The sequence below is a fragment of the Chrysemys picta genome, chromosome 5 (assembly GCF_011386835.1).
Source record: "Chrysemys picta bellii isolate R12L10 chromosome 5, ASM1138683v2, whole genome shotgun sequence".
In the NCBI taxonomy this organism is placed as follows: domain Eukaryota; kingdom Metazoa; phylum Chordata; order Testudines; family Emydidae; genus Chrysemys; species Chrysemys picta.
In genome coordinates this window covers 20115958-20132838 of record NC_088795.1, presented here as the reverse complement: position 1 = coordinate 20132838, position 16881 = coordinate 20115958, and the positions used below count along the sequence as shown (strand labels likewise).

General features: G+C 44.7%; 1 protein-coding gene across 3 annotated transcripts in view; it reads right to left on the bottom strand.

Moving 5' to 3' along the window:
* UNC5C (unc-5 netrin receptor C) overlaps positions 1–16881 on the bottom strand; it is a 368610-nt gene that overhangs the window by 289573 nt on the left and 62156 nt on the right. Inside the window, exon 1 of one of the 3 annotated variants that reach the window (XM_065596056.1) lies at positions 15623–15728. The exons of the other annotated variants lie outside the window; for them this stretch is intronic. Within the exon in view, the coding sequence (XP_065452128.1) occupies positions 15623–15626 (4 nt within the window). The 5' untranslated portion in view covers positions 15627–15728. Of the gene's footprint in view, positions 1–15622; positions 15729–16881 lie in introns of those variants that run through there. 3 annotated transcript variants of the gene reach the window in all.

Here is a 16881-nt window from a genome sequence, read left to right as displayed (position 1 = left end):
AGTCCCAGACCACCCATGGAGTTAAATGGAAAACAGGTAAAATTATCATATATGCTTGGTGGCTGTGATTCATCTAAATTTTAAACAGTAGACTGCTTGATCATTTAAAAAAATTAAATAATGTAGGTTACCCAATTGATTTGCTGTTTAAAAATAGAAAAAGTGATTAATGGTTAAAATGTGATAAAAGCTGAAATTTTAATGGACCAACAACTAGATAAGTTTGTAGGAATGAGCTCACTGTTATGTATACTAAATGGTGCATTGTCTTGAGAATACTTGTAATATTATTGACTGGGCAGAGACATTTAAAGTATAAGGACTTTCTGTTGGCCAGAAATCAAACATAACTCCCCTTTATTAAAAAAAAAAAAAAATCATTACAAGCTAGACTTGATTTCTCTTCTAGTCCACAGATTGCACAGAAGATATATGTAGAGTTATTGATGTTCTGTAGTAGCTAGAAGGCAGGATAGAAAAAGTGCTGGAGTTTTATATGCAGAAAAGTGATAAATGGTTAGCAATAGGAATGACTTGTAGTTTTTCCTTAAACCCTGTACTTTCAACTAATCTCTATTGCTTTCAAAAATTGTCTCAAATTTTGAGAAACAAAAACAACAACAACAAAAATCAAAAGACCCTGAAAACCTGAACAGAATTATATAGACATAGCTGAAATCTTATTAAAAACATGTAGTTCTTCAAATGATAGAAACCCTTCTCCAGTTCCTGAAGATAATATTGCTCCCTTTCCAGCTTAAAGAATTGAAGCTAATAATTATTAACAGGAGTTATGGTATATAAGAGTGTTATGAAGCTATCACTGCTTGTAGCCATATCAAGTAGAAAAGATTATCTGAACAGCTTAATCTGGTTTCAGACTTCTCCTTGACCTTATATATAAATGAATAAATTATAGTACACACGCCACAATGATATAGGGTAATGACATGTGTAATTACCCCTACAAACAAACCAAATCATTAGACGATACAGTTAATATAAGATAGTTAGGTGTGGTGACCCAAGGGATAAAGACACAGCTCTAGAAGTCTGGTTCAAATATAGCTTGAATTCATAGAGTATGTGAAACACATCCAAAATTCTCATTTACACATGTGTTCATCACTTCACACAAAAAATAATTTATATATATCCCAGGGAACGTTGAGGTCTTTTATTCAGAAGGTGGCCAAATCTAAAACTCATTTACTGTAACATAGATACAACTTTATTTTTCACTCCCAGGAAATATGCACGGTTCACATCATATGTGTAATGCTTTTTCAAGCAGGTTGCAAAAAAAAAAAAAAAGGGGGGGGGGGCAAAACAAAACCACCCCAGTGTAAGTGTCTCTACTCCATCAATCTACAATCTGTTATATGGACTGTCATTCTTTCAAATAGGCTATCCGGCTACCATGGTATGTTGTATTACCATGCCGTGGTGTGGGATACAGGATGGGTGATTTAGAATTTTCACTTGATGGTTTGATGGGAGGTCATCAGATACAGCGATTACATGTTTTGTCTCTATTGGGGTGGATGCCAAACACTGTAACTCAATACCCATGCTGGCTGGTCAGTTCATAGAGCAGCAATAACAATAGCATCAGGCTGGAAAATCACGCAGAGGAGGTAAACAAAGAAATTCCTGGGCCAATCCTAATGTTCGTGGATCTCTCACATCCTAGAAGCCTAGTATGAAGCACAGTCCTGAATCACTTCTGGGCCTTTCACCATCATGACATTTTGATGCAAATTTACCATGGCATACGTTGACACATGGTAACACAACATAGTAGCATTTTGTCGATGTGTCATGAAGTTGCATTGTTCATACAATGACGTAAAGTCATAATAGGACACTTCATCATCACACACTGACATTAAACAAGGCGAAGCTACAAATGTCATGATGTGGTTATTTTGTGCTGTAGGCCAAATATAAAAAGTAGTAAGGGAAAATGTCAAGAAAAACAGAGACATGGTAACTACAGTGACAAAACAGCCTCTAGTAAGAATCCTCTGGACCCTGGCCAAATCAAACACACACACACACGAGTTTACACACACTATTAGATCAGAGTGGTTAAAAGATCATTGTTTAGAGCTCTTACAAATGTTTTTTTGTTGTTGTGCTCTTGAACATGTTAAATATTGGGAGGGGGGAGGGTGTTTTGTTGTTAATATAGCACTGAGACAGATATGCCTGACTATTGCATATGGTATGTTTCAAGTACTTATTGTTCTTCCTCCTTTAAGAGCATTTTGATGTATTAATGTTTTTCAGTATGAAAGCTGGACTTTTGCAAGCAAATGGTAGGAGATTTGAGAATGGCACCCTTCTGAAAAGTCAGCCAACAGTGGAACAACAACATCTATTTAAACAGCTAACATTGGAATGACTGTTAAATGATCTGATTTGTGTAACCTGAGAGCTAGCATGAGACTCTAGCTGCAATAATGGTGAATAGACAGGGCTCTTTACTAATGTCAATCTCCGTTTATCAAGGAGCGTTGTAAAATTACTAAAACAACAATTTGACTACAGTGGTCACCCTTAAAAACTTGTCAAATGCCTTCGATAACTGAATAGCTACTTTTGTATGTCCAGTATTCCAGGAATTTTCTATAGTAAGCACTGGGAAATGCTAGGCAACACTGCAGACACTGAAGTGACTTTTTCTAATGGCAAGCTAGCCATTTTGTAAAGGGTGAGCACAGCAGTGTCCTAGTTATGTAGATTACATTAGGAGAAAACATTACATGTGCATCACCAGTATAATAATAAGGAAAATGACAGGGAAAATATTGTTCAATCTTGCCATGAGCTGAACAGCAAGAAAAAATATTGTCTGTTAAGGTGGACGGCTAATAACAATCTCCCAGTAAAAAAAATTATGAGTGAAATCCTGGCCCGACTGACGTTAATGGGAATTTTACCATTGACTTCATTTGGGCCAGGATTTCATGCTGTCTTTTTGTGATTAAAAGACCCAAAGTCACAAGTGTCTATTTTCTACTTATACATAATAATTTTACATTTTAGGTTTACCTTTTTTAACCCCCATAGTATGCGTAGCCTGAGGAACTAATGACTCTGAGTGATTGGCCTTTGACTCATTTCATTTCTCCTCCCCAAATCTGCTGCTTGAGTTGTTAACATTTCCTGGAGCTGGCCTCCTCTTTGCCAGCAGTGCCAGCACCAAGACCTTTTCTTAAAGTAATGCACATTGGAAAACATAATCCCAACTATATGTACAAAATGATGGCATCTAAATAAGCAGTCACCGCACAAGAAAGATCTTGGAGTCATTCTGAATAGTTCTCTTAAAAACATTTGCTCAGTGTGCAGCGGCAGTCAAAAAAATGAACAAAATGTTAAGAAACATTAGGAAAGGGATAGATAATAAGACAGAAAATATCATAATGCCACTATATAAATCCATGGTATGCCCACAGCCTGAATGCTATGTGCAGTTTGGGTCACTCCTCCTCAAACAAGATATATTTGAATGGGAAAAGGCTCAGAACAGGGCAACAAAAATGATTAGGGGTATGGAACAGCTTCTGTATGAGGAGAGATTAAAAAGATTGGGACTGTTCATCTTAGAAGAGAGATGTCTAAGGGGGAATATGATAGGTCTATAAAATCATGAATGGTGTGGAGAAAGTGATGTAAATAGCCCTTCCTTATTCTTCACATAAACACAAGAACTGGGGCTCACCCAATTAAATTAACAGGCAGCATACTTCTTGACACAATGCACAGTCAACCTGTGGAACTCATTGCCAGAGGATGTTGTGATGGTCAAAAGTATAACTGGATTTAAAAAAGAATTAGATAAGTTCATAGAGTCCATCAATGGCTATTAGACAAGATCAGGGACGGGCAAACTTTTTGGCCTGAGGGCTGCATTGGGTTTCGGAAATTGTATGGAGGGCCGGTTAGGGGAGGGGTGTCTGCCCCACTGCTGCTTCTTGCCCCTGATGGGCCCCTCCACTGCTCCTGTCCCATCCAACCTAAACCGCTCCCTGTCCCCTGACCGCCCTGGAATCCCTGCCCCTGACTGCTCCCTGCCCCCCCATCCAACCCTCCCCCCATTCCTGACAGCCCCCCGGGACCCCGCCCCATACAACCTAGGGTTACCATACGTCTGGTTTTTCCCGGACATGTCCGGCTTTTTGGCAATCAAACCCCCGTCCGGGGGGAATTGACAAAAAGCCAAACATGTCCGGGAAAATGCCGGCCGGGCACGTCCCCTCCCGCGGCTGCTCTGCTCCTCCCCTGACTCTTCAGCTCTGTTTAAGAGCCGAGCTGCCCGAGCGCTATGGGCTTCAGGCAGCCCCCTTGCCTCCGGACCCCAGCTGCCGGCCGGGCACTTCCCCTCCCAGGCTCCGGCGGCGCAGGGTCCGGAGGCATGAGGGCTGCCCGAAGCCCATAGCGCTCGGGCAGCTCAGCTCTTAAACAGAGCCGAAGAGACAGGGGAGGAGCAGAGCCTCCAGCCGCGGCGGCTCTGCTCCTCCCCGACTCTGTTTAAGAGCCGGGCTGCCCGAGCGCTATGGGCTTCAAGCAGCCCCCTTGCCTCCGGACCCCAGCTGCCGGCCGGGCACTTCCCCTCCCAGGCTCCGGCGGCGCAGGGTCCGGAGGCATGAGGGCTGCCTGAAGCCCATAGCGCTCGGGCAGCTCAGCTCTTAAACAGAGCGGAAGAGTCAGGGGAGGAGCAGAGCCTCCGGCCGCGGCAGCTCTGCTCCTCCCCGACTCTTCGGCTCTGCTTAAGAGCCAAGCGCTACGGGCTTCGGGCAGCCCCCATCCCTCCGGACCCTGCGCCGCCGGAGCCCGGGAGGGGAAGTGCCCGGCCGGGGGCGCAGGGTCTGGAGGCATGGGGGCTGCCCGAAGCCCGAGTGCTACCGGCTTCACGGTTTGCCGGGCAGCCTCCAGACCCTGCGCTCCCGGCTGGGTGCTTCCCGTCCTGGGCTCCAGCTGCGCTGGGGAAGCACCGGCCGGGGGCGCAGGGTCTGGGGGCTGCCCGGCAAACTGTGAACCTGGTAGCGCTCGGGCAGCCCTTTTTGCATGGCTGGGAGTGGGAGGGAGGAGGGGGCAGAGTTAGGGGGGTTGGCACGGGGAAGGGGCGGAGTTGGGGCGGGGCGAGGGGTGGGAAATGGGCGGGGCCAGGGTGGATGGTCCTCTTTTTTTATTTGTTAAATATGGTAACCCTAAAACAACCACCCCTTTTCTCTGTCCCAACTGCCCCCGGAAACCCTGCCCCTGACTGCCTCCCGCTGCCCCATCCAATCCCTCCTTCCTTCCTGACTGCCCCAACCCCTATCCACACCCCCGTCTCCTGACCACCACCCTGAACTCCCCTGCCCTCCATCCAACCCCGCAGTTCCCTGCCCCCTTACCGCGCTGTGTGGAGCACTGGTGGCTTGCGGCGCTACAGTCGCACAGCGCAGCACAGAGCACTGGGTCAGGCCGGGCTTTGCAGCTGCGCTGCCCTGCCCAGCAAGAGCTTGTAGCCCCACCGCCCAGAGCATTGCACCGGCGGTGGGGAGTGCTGAGGACGGGGGAAGCGGGGGAGGGGACTGGGGCTAGCCTCCCGGGGCAGGAGCTCAGGGCCCAGGCAGGAGGGTCCCGTGGGCCGTAGTTTGCCCACCTCTGGCCAAGATGGTCAGGAATGCAACCCAATGCTCTGGGTGTCGCTAAATCTCTGACTGCCAGAAGCTGGGACTGGATGACAGGGAATGGATCACTCGATAAATTGTCTTTTTCTGTTCATTCCCTCTGAAGATCTAGCACCTGCCACTGTCAGAAGACCGAATACTGGGCTAGAAGAACCACTGGTCTGACCCACTATGGCAATTCTTATTGTAATGTTATTATATTCTTTAATAATTAAAATCGATGGTGCTCTTTTTGGTTAAAATTAACGCAGGCAAAACTTAACAGAAACCGTGTATACAAGTAGTTTACCACTCTGCATTAGGAGACTTTAAATTATTAACACTCCTTTGTTTTATCATGATTAATTATTAAAATTCAAATGCTTGTCAACATATTCATCATGGAACCGATAGATAATCAGCGTCTCATATGCTGTATTGTCTGTGTTCTAAACAGTGACCTTTTAGCCATATTTCAAGTCTTGAAAGGATTTCTGTATTGGCACGTTTTACTTAGGATGATAAAAACAAGCAGCAATCAGCAATTTTAAAATCACCTATGTATTGGACACAAGGCCAAATTCTGCCCTTCCTTATATCTTGCACAATTCTAATGGCTTTAATGGGGAAATGAAGGCAGAATTTAGTTCAGACACAATTGTGGAAGCGAGGCAGGCTGTTTCTCATATCTTTTTTGATCTTTAGTCACTGAGCTGCCTTTCCCTTAAGTTGAACAATTTAGAAGGATGGCTAGATTCTGCCAAACTGCAGCAAGATTTACCTCTTATATTGAGAGATTATAATTGAAAGTACCAGGAATCAGTTTAATGTTTTCTATTTCTGTTGCTAAAGACACAGAAATTTATGCTGTTTTAAAAAGGCATTTTTCTAAGCAATAAATTGGAATAATTACATATTTAAAGTTCTATTTTTCTGTGCAATGCTCCCACGTAAAGAAAAAGTCAGCAGAATACTATAGCTTCAGACCAAAATCTTTCATGGATTCCGATTGTTTTTGGCTACTCAGAGCTTTGCAAGTCATTAATCCATTAGCTCAAAGTTAAAGTGTAACAATCAATGTCATTTAAACCTGCAGGTCAGCTCTAATATTCATAAACAATCTCAAGGCTAACAGCAGCTATGTAAAACCTCTGCTTTTGTTTCATCTTCAGCCCCCTTTGAAAACATCGGATTTGGCATTTGCAAAGAAATAACTCACTGCGGGTGCTACATTTCAATATGATAAAACATAAATTATGCACTCAAAATTCACTAGGAAACTTTATTAAGAAAGCATGCTGCTGCGACCTGCATTTATTTTCAAATTTTCTAAAGTCATTATGTGCACAGAGACAGTATGAAAGAAGCCAAATGAGAAAGAATTACAGTTGGTTTGTTCAAAATAGTTGTATTCATTGAGGAGGAGGACGACAGTCTTGGGGCTAAATTACAAGACTGGACAGCAGCAGACCAAGGTTCAGTTCCTGGCTCTGCCAGACACCTTGTGTGATCTTGGGCAAGTCACAGAAACTGTCCTCAGTTTCTCCTTTTGTAAGAGAAAAAAGTGACCCGCCTGCTATTTTTTCTTTTCTTCAATTCGAACCATTGGGTCAAGACTGGCAGATGATTAGGCTGCTCTTGTGTCTGTTTATGACAAATCCATCCATTTCTATCTCATATCAGAGAGGGGCCTATTTCTACAAGCTTACCCAGACCACAGCCTCATATGACTGAGATTCTGAGTAGCATTGTACTGAACCTGTGTTAGATATGGCTCTTGGTAACTGTTTCAGCATGAGACGAGATAGGGGTTCATAGAGTGTCTGCAGTTAAATATTTTCTTTTATCTTTTTATTGGTATTTAAGATATTATGGGTGTTAGTGGAATGCCTTGTCATAAGGATGGGGGATAGCTGCTCTTGGCAGGCTCACAGAGAGGATAAGGGATCTGTTAGTGCTATCACCTAAAAGGGCTCTTTTTTAGTTGGAGACACTGGGGTCTGAAAGCTGAAGGACTACGATTGCAGTCCCAGCTCCCCCGTGTTTTTTGTCTGCAGTACCTGGTTTCTTTACGAGAGTGTCCTGTGCTGTCCCAGGTGCATATCTATGTTCAGGTACCAAGCTTAGTCCCATGTTCCCAGCTTGACAGCAGCTCGCAGAGCTACTAGGGCACTGCCCTCAGCCTCGGATGTGGATGGAACATCTCATCTCATTCTCTAGCTCCCTCTTTTTGAGCCAACAGTGCCCTAATTCTTTCTTTTAAGCAAGAGGAAGTAAAAAGAATGAGAGAGGAATTCCTGGGACTACAAAAATAGGGGAGTGGAGGAAGTCCTTTTCCTATTGGCTATGAAACCAATTTACATTAAAGGCGCTCTTCTGTTAGTACTGTGTAAACACTGTCAGAATGGCAAAGAGCCATTTTTTGCTATTCTCTAGCATGAATCAAGTCATCAAGCGTTAATAGAACATTACTTTGCATAGGTTTCCTCAGTATTTAATATGCTGTATTAACAACAACAGCTCTCGGTCAGTGAAGTTTTTTTGTCATCACTCCTTCAGTGTGGCATGATTTGTGGAGAGTTGGTACCAGCATCTTTTATGGCACACCAAACTCTTGCTAAAACGGGCTGAGGAAATGTTTCTTAAGGGTCCTGAGGGCTTGGTTTGTCTAATGGATCTCTCAGCCAACCTACTCCAAGTCAAGCAACTGTCATGTGATGCAAATGGATCAGCAGAGCACAGTCACATATAGCTGTGCATATTTGGCATACGGGTGGTTCAGACTGTATTTGAGAGCAAGTAGGCCAGTTGCCACAGTTGAAATAAATTGTCCATTACTTCTTATATGACTTTCAGAGCTTGAACTAATCTCACTTTCCTCTAACTTGGTAAGTCACTATTTGATTCTCACCCTTCACAGGACAACTAAGTTGTTACTTTGGGCTGGAATTTGACAAGAAGGGCTACCACCTACTACAAGCTCTTTACTTTTTATTAACTCTGCAACAGCTTTTATTGATCTCTTATTAGATCATTTAGTGGTTGATGTGCAAGGGACAATAGGCCTAGACACTGCTTAGCAGCACCAGCGCTTTACTCAGACTAGCAACCATGGCAATCTACAAACGCCACCAGAATGGAATTGTATCAAAGCGAGTTCTAAGCTGGCAGCAGCTCACAGTTAATTAGAAAAGTACAGCAACTGGTCATGGTAATATCTATCCTAATCCCCATATATAGGATGGTGCTGTTGACTTTGGTGGGTGCAGGGGCTGGGGGAAAGGGGAATATCAGTGGACACAACCTGGAATAAGTGTCTTTCACACGGGTCAGCAAGTTATTTTCCCCTCTCTAATTTCACTTTTCAGGCCCCATTCTCAGTTACTTTAAGGCCCCGTTATGTCACTCTGACAGCATAAGGTGGACTCAAAGGAAGTGCAAACAGGTCCTTATTAATAATCCCTGTATAGGGGGCCTCCCCAGGTGGTGTAAGATTGTGCAAGAGTTCTGTGCCCACTCTACCACCAGCGCTGGCATCAAAGGCATGATACAGGTGAGCCAGTGGGTGGGGCAGGGAGAGTGGTGGCTAGAAAGCACTGGAATACAGTAGCTGTTCTTCAATTCACATGGACCAGAGGGGGCGACAGAACAACTGAGGAGCTGGCACTACTTCTGTGGACACCCTTATATCAATGTAACCTGCCCAGGATAGACTATTGAAAGGCAGGGCATGCCTTAGGCACGGGCTGAGCATGCAGGTGCCTAAGCCCCATGTGTTTTGGGGCTTCACTCTTTCAGCACTTTGTCCCAGCATACATCTAAGATTTAGCCTATCATGATCTCCTCCCCAGTCTTCATTGGACTTGAAAACTCAACCCACTAGTCTTACTGACCAGCACTCAGGTCAAATTCCTGCCCCCTCCAGCCTTTATCAAAAACCTCTTCAGCAACAGACCCACTCAAAATGACAAAGTCCTACGGATGCTCCTCCACCTCCTCTCACCATCAAATCTCTCTCACACTATTTACAGAAGTCTGCTTGAGGTTCCCTCCTCCAGCTCCACTTCCATTTCTGTCTTGCCTTTGTAAATCCTGGGGTTGACCCTCCTGAAGCTGGCAGTACCGAGAAATTACAGAGAGATCATGGGAAAAGGGAGTGGACCAAGCAACCGGCCATTGATGATTTGTCATTGGCAAGTTATAAAACACCTGCTCTCCAATTGTTAAGATATCTGACGTCCCTATTTAGTTAACAATCTTATTTGTCCATCTAAGTACACACTTTTCTTCACTGCTCTGGTTCATCTCTAGTTATCTATGCAGCACTGTGTTCTTCCCAGAGCGGTCCCTGATAATACGACTCAAGCAATGCCATTATGAACCTTTTCACTACTTGCTGAGCATTGCCAAATTGTAAAATATGGATTAAGCATAGAGGCCTTGTTACACTGTGCCCTACAATAGGCTAGTCTTGTTACATGTTTATTAAGTAAGTGATTTAGAAGAGAGATCATGCATTGAATAACTGATCCAACAGAAGAGACTAAAACAGGGTGATGCGTATAACATAATCACCCTCTATCGGCTTTGTGTTTCCTGAATTAGGGTAATTTATAGTCTCTGCCTCCATGCAAACAGAATGTCACTTACTGCACTGTCAAACTTTATTTTAAGAGTTAAAAGGTGGGTTTATTATTCACACTGCTAACACAATCCCTAGCAGCTCAAACATTCCATGTGCCACAAATCAAAACGGTTACCATGGAACTAGTTACAGGAGATTTAAAGAAAATTAAGGCCCTGACAAAATTAGTTTTAGACAGAGAAAGCGTAATGGGGAAGAGAGTTGCACAAAGATAACCTACATTATAAGGTGCGTAGAAAAAAAATGTGTATTTTAAATACACATTGAAAGATAGAAAATGTAATTATTTCTCAGGCCTGCAATGGCACATGTCTGAGAATGAGCAGGGGCATATGTGTGTGTGTGTGTGTGTGTGTGTGTGTGTGTGTGTGTGTGTGTGTGTGTGTGTGTGTGTATGTATGTGATTGAGTGAGCGAGCCAGATGCCCTATGTTTTTCCCCTTCAGTCGCTTCTCCTCACGCTTGTGGTGCACAGGCCAACACCCTGAGGCAACTGTCACACAGGGCTCTTGTGACTCTCCAATTGCAGACCTCAGGTCAGGAAGTGTTTTGAAGGCCAGTAAACCACTCAACCCTTGTCTTCTCTTCATAAATAATTCCTCTAGACCATTGAGGAAGAAGACTAGATGTGGCTTTCAGCTTCTTTATTGTTACGTGAGAGCACTCTCAGGTCCTCCGTCTATGCAAGCAGCCTATTCCTCTGTGGGAAATCCTAGTGGTCTACTGGGAATGATGAGAGAAAGCAGTCAGCAGCGACTGCTCTCCTAGCTGGAAACCTCACTCCTGTGCATTTTTTATGCAATCAATCATGAAGGAAAGGTCAACAGACAGCTTTCAAATAACTGATCCATTTAACTACTGACATTGATCCGGGCCAGAGGAGTGGAGTTGGGAGAAGGGGAGGGGTTCAGTGGTCAATCAGTGGAAACCTAAACCCCTTTCAGCCTAGTAGAAAGACTAAACGTACTCCCACAAGCTTTTTAACCTCTTACAATGATTTGCTTAAGGCATTAAGTGGCCCCTACACTGATGATTGAGCTGATTTTAAAAGAAAAATTCTTTTTCCTGCATGAAATTAAGCTTCTAGATTGCAGGAGAGATTGGATTTGTTTTTCCACAAAGGAGCATGGGGCTGCACTGGTACGTGCAGTGCAGGGAAGGAGCAGGAGTTGTGTTCAATTTCAAAATCATAACTGATGTAAACTGGTAACACTCAGGGAAATTTCAGAGGTGATGCACTTTGCCCATAGCCTGGGATGTGACAGGGCTGGTGACATAAGCACTTCCTGTTGTGCAACCCACAGAACCCTATTGGTATCAGCCAATATGGAGACCACCTAAATTCCCTCCCCACTAATGAGAACACTCCAGTGGCTAGAGTGCTTGCCTGCCTGGGACTCAAACAAACCTGGGTTCAATTTCTTGCTCTGCTGTTAGTTGCCCAATATCACCGAGGAAGGCACTTAGTCTCTCTAGGTGCAATCCACAAAGCAAATTAGGAGCCTAAACTCTAGTTAGGTGCCTCAGACCTGTGCATGGCCCCACTGTAATCCATGAAACCCCTGCTTGGCTGCCGCCAAACCCTGAAAGCACCTAAACTCATTAGGCGCCATAGGTGTTGGGGCTGTAAAATTTTTGGTTGGGGCCAGGGGACTAGTTGGGCTCCAGGGGAGCCTTGGCAGTGAAGCCTCCCAGGCAGGGGGAAATATCTGGCATACGGGCTATATCTCTGTCATACCTGGTGCACAGGTATAACAGTCTCTGTCATGTTGATTAGGGCAGCCAGGCCAAATTTGAGTAATATTGCAACCCTGTGTGTCAAGCTCAAACACCACTGAAATCTGGTGCAGCCCTCTTCTGGTTGTGCCCTGGGCCCAAACATTGGTGGGGCCCAGGCCCATATAACCTAATACCTAATGTTCTGCTGTAAAAATTCCCTTGGTGCCTAAGATTTAGACATTGGGGTATGTGCACTGCTGCCTGGGCACCTATCTCCTCCATAAGCCCCAGAGTGATTCACAAACCAGGGAATCTAGGCATTTGTCCGCCTATTCCACATGTGGGGCCTGACCCAGCAGGCTGCTGCTGGGCATGCCTACCAAACTGGATCCCATTCAAAATCTGGCCAGAGGAGGTGGAGGAGATAGTGATGGTGGTGCGGTGCCCCTGTAACTTTTTAGCCAAGTGGTTAAAGCACTCCCCTGTATTGTGGAAGACCCAGTTTCAATTCCCCCTGCTCTGCCTGAGAGGGAGAAACAACTTAAACAGGGGGTTTCTACCTCTGAAGAGAGTTCTTGAACCACTGAACTATCAGATATTCTCATGTGGGGCTCTGTCAGTCTCTCCTGTTGAAGCTGTTGCACTGTGAAGAAATAATGACAATGTGATTGGAGCAGGGGGACAAGACCCAGGGGGACAGAGTCATTGTTATACTCTCTCTCTTTCCTTCTGGCCCAATGACCATTCGACTGTGGATAAATACTTATACTGATATTGGACCAGAGAGAGAGAGAGAGAGAGAGAAAATGATTCTGTTGTCTGCAGGTTAGGGCACACGCCTGGGAGGTGGGGGGAGATGCCAGCTCTAGTCCCCCTTCTCCAGTCACTCTCATCTACAGTGGACCAACTTCAACTGGAAAAACTGAGGGATCCCATCAGAGTGTGGTTAGAGCACACCCCTGAGAAGTGGGATTCTCCCCCTCTGACAGAGAGAGGCGAACTGAACCTATGTCTCTCAGATCCCATTTGAGTGCTCTAACCATTGGGCTATAGGCTATAAGGTGGGCACCCCCACCACCTTCTCCTCCTCCTCCAGCTGGTTTGTGTGGAGCGAGGCAGGCACCAAATTCTGGAAAAAGCAGGGTAGGCATCCAAGTCACCTGACTGCAGGTGGCTGGTTCTTATTCATGGATCACAAAGCAGAGTGAGGTGCCTCCCTGCAACCCAGACTTAGGCACCTATCTCTGAGGGAGGGGAGGGGCTTAGTACACCCACCTGTGTTTGACATCTCCCATTGGCTAGCGTAGGCAGCTCCTCACCTAGCATGCTGGCTTTTGCGGATAGTATTGGCAAGTGCCTATTTTTCCCCATTCATTGAATAGGGAGTCTAGGCACTTAACTCAGGTTAGTAGGTCGCTGTGTTGTTCCTGTGACTTTCTAGGTGCCTAAAAAGCTAGATGTTGTAATGCTCAGCATTACAGTCCCTTCACTGGATCCCACCCTCTGTGCCTGGGTTCCCTATCAGTAAAATGGGGATAATAGTACTTCCCTATCCCAAAAAGGGTGTGGCAAGGGTAAATCTGATAAGTGAGGTGCTCAAATACTACAGTAACAGGGCCATAGAAGTACCTAAGAGAAAGGGCCTGATGCAAAGCCCACTGAAGAATTCCCATTGACTTAACTGGGCTTTGGATCTGGCGCCATCTAAAGGGAACAGAGTTCCTGGGGAATAGAGATTGGTTCCCCATGTTGAAAGAGTTGGATGATCCTCAGTATCACATGTGAGCTCTTTCTTAAATCAAGTGTAACAGGGAAAGAATTTCTGTTTGAGACATTCCCAGAACCAGAAGACAAGAAATCCTGTACATGTCTCTGTATGTCAGGGGAAATATTACATTTAAGAGAATTAGATAGCAAGCATAGAATTAAACCACAAAACTTATCCACTATGGAGAATCCAGTTTGTAAGGTAATCTTTTCTATAAAAGGCAGAAGATTAAAGTAAATAACTGAAAGAAGCCCAGAAAATTCTAAGCCTTCAGTAACTAGCCAGATGGAGACTGCAATATAGACATGTATGCTACATGTTACATTCCACATGTCTGATATACAAGGTACTACTGAGGAATATTATGGCTTTTCATGGCCCTCTCCCTGCATTATCCCCCCAAAATATGTATTTAAATTGCTAAATTTAATTAATAAGCCATTAAAAGCACAATTGCATTACAAAACTAATCACAAATGGAATTTGGGCAGAGTTTCCAAACTTCTAGCACAGGGGTTGGCAACCTTTTTCAGAAGTGGTGTGCCTAGTCTTCATTTATTCACTCTAATTTAAGGCTTTGCGTCTCAGTAATACATTTTAACAGTTTTAGAAGGTCTCTTTCTATAAGTCTATAATATATAACTAAACTATTGTTGTATGTAAAGTAAATAAGGTTTTTAAAATGTTTAAGAAGCTTCATTTAAAATTAAATTAAAATGCAGAGCCCCCCTGGACCGGTGGCCAGGACCCGGGCAGTGTGAGTGCCACTGAAAATCAGCGTGCGTGCCATAGGTTGCCTACCCCTGCTCTAGCATATGTGCTGTAGGAACCCACAGCTCTTCCCACTGACAGTACTCCTCTCTCTCCTTGCTTTTGCTAAATTTGGCAGGTTCATTATTTGAGCCAAAAGGATTTAAAACAAAATGGCAGTCCTCGTTTATCAATGAATGAATTTCTATATTTGGCTTTTTCCAATAAGTCTTTGTATACATGGTGGCAATATTGACTAACAGATAAAAGGGATGCAGGATTGCCCAGTAGCTAGGGTACTTGCCTGGGATTTGGGTTCAATTGCCTCTTTTCACAAGATTTCCTGTATGACCTTAGGCAAATGAACTCAAAAAGAGAGAGTTAGGTGCTTTTAAAAAAATCCTACAAAGAACCTATATCTTTAGATGCCTAAAGACCTTCAAAAAAATCTGGCCCTTATTCTCTCTGGCCCAGATCCACAAAAGTACTTAGGCTCCTAACTCCTATTGACTTCAACAGAAATTAGGAGCCTAAATATCTTTGTGGAACTGGGCCTCTGTACCTCAGCTACCCCTCTAAAGTGCAAATAATCCTTATCTTGCAGGGGTGTTGTAAGAATAACTACTTTAAACATGATATATTATCAGATACAATGTTAATAGGGGCCAGATAAGTACTATATATTAACAGACAAAGTCAGGTACTGGGAGGCAGGATTCCTGGATTCCATGCCACTAACTGTGATCTTAAGAAAGCTATTTAACTTCTCTGAAACTTCAATTTACCTATCTGTAAAATAGTCTTTTTCTAATAAATTCATGCTGTGTGGCTTAATTGATATTTGTAAAGTGCTATAATAAACTCATGCGTCATAGAAATGCAAAGCAGTAGTATTCTGAACTGCAGAGAAGATACAATATAAAAAGAAAGATTTGAAATCACAACTCCATGATACCAAACATCTCTAAAATCTGAGATTAAAAGCAGAGATGGAGCCAAGCCAGGTCAAACTAAAGATGACTATTGTTCCAAACCAAGAAGACAAATTTTAAAAGGTTTATTTTAAGGGACTTACCCATTTGTAGACAAAACCTCCCTGAAAAGCCCCACTAGCATCAATAGGCCTGATTCTCCACTCCCTTGCACTTTTGTCTAATCATTTACACTTGTGCTAAGTGGGTGTAAAAAATGGTCATGATTGTCATCCGCTGTGGACAGGTGTAGATGACTATGCAGAGTACAAAGCAGTAGTAAATCAGCTCCAACTGGACTAGTCCCAGGAGCAAGACAAATAGAATTTTTCTCTTGAAGGAGGAATTAAGACCAACTTTTAGGCCTTGTCTACACTACGAGAGTAGTTCGATTTTACTTGCATCGAATTTTTGTAATCGATATTGCAAAGTCGAACGTGTGTGTCCACACTAAGGACAGTAATTCGACTTTGTGCGTCCACACTAACGGTGATAGCGTCGACATTCGAAGCGGTGCACTGTGGTCAGCTATCCCACAGTTCCCGCAGTCCCCTCTGCCCATTGGAATTCTGGGTGTAGCCGGCAATGCCTTCTGGGTAACAAAATGAGTCGAGGGTGCTTTTGGGAAACTGTCGTCATCCGTCCATCACTCCCGCCCTCCCTCCCTGAAAGCGCCGGCGGGAAAACAGTTAGCGCGCTTTTCCAGTCATTGACAGCGCGGACGCCACTGTACTCCGAGCATGGAGCCCGCTGCGACCATCGCTGCAGTTGTGGCCGCTCTCAACGTCTCGCAGCTTATCATAAAGGTTTCCCTGAGGCAGATGCAGAAAAGTCAGGCAAGGAGGCTACGGCACCGCGGTGATGTCCTGAAGTCTGAGAGTAGCACAGACCTGTCAGAAAGCAGGCGACCCAGCGCCGAGGACATCACAGTGGCAATGGGTCATGTTGATGCCGTGGAACGGCGATTCTGGGCACGGGAGACAAGCACTGAGTGGTGGGACCGCATAGTGCTGCAGGTCTGGGATGAATCCCAGTGGCTGCGAAACTTTCGCATGCGGAAGGGAACTTTCCTGGAACTTTGTGAGTTGCTGTCCCCTGCCCTGAAGCGCAGTGACACCCGGTTGCGAGCTGCACTGAGTGTACAGAAGCGAGTGGCCATAGCCCTGTGGAAGCTTGCAACGCCAGACAGCTACCGGTCAGTCGCGAACCAGTTTGGGGTGGGCAAATCTACCGTGGGGGTTGTTGTGATGCAAGTAGCGAAGGCAATCGTTGATGTACTGCTGCCAAAGGTAGTGACCCTGGGAAACGTGGAGGCGATCATAGATGGCTTCGCAGCGATGGGATTCCCAAACTGCGGTGGGGC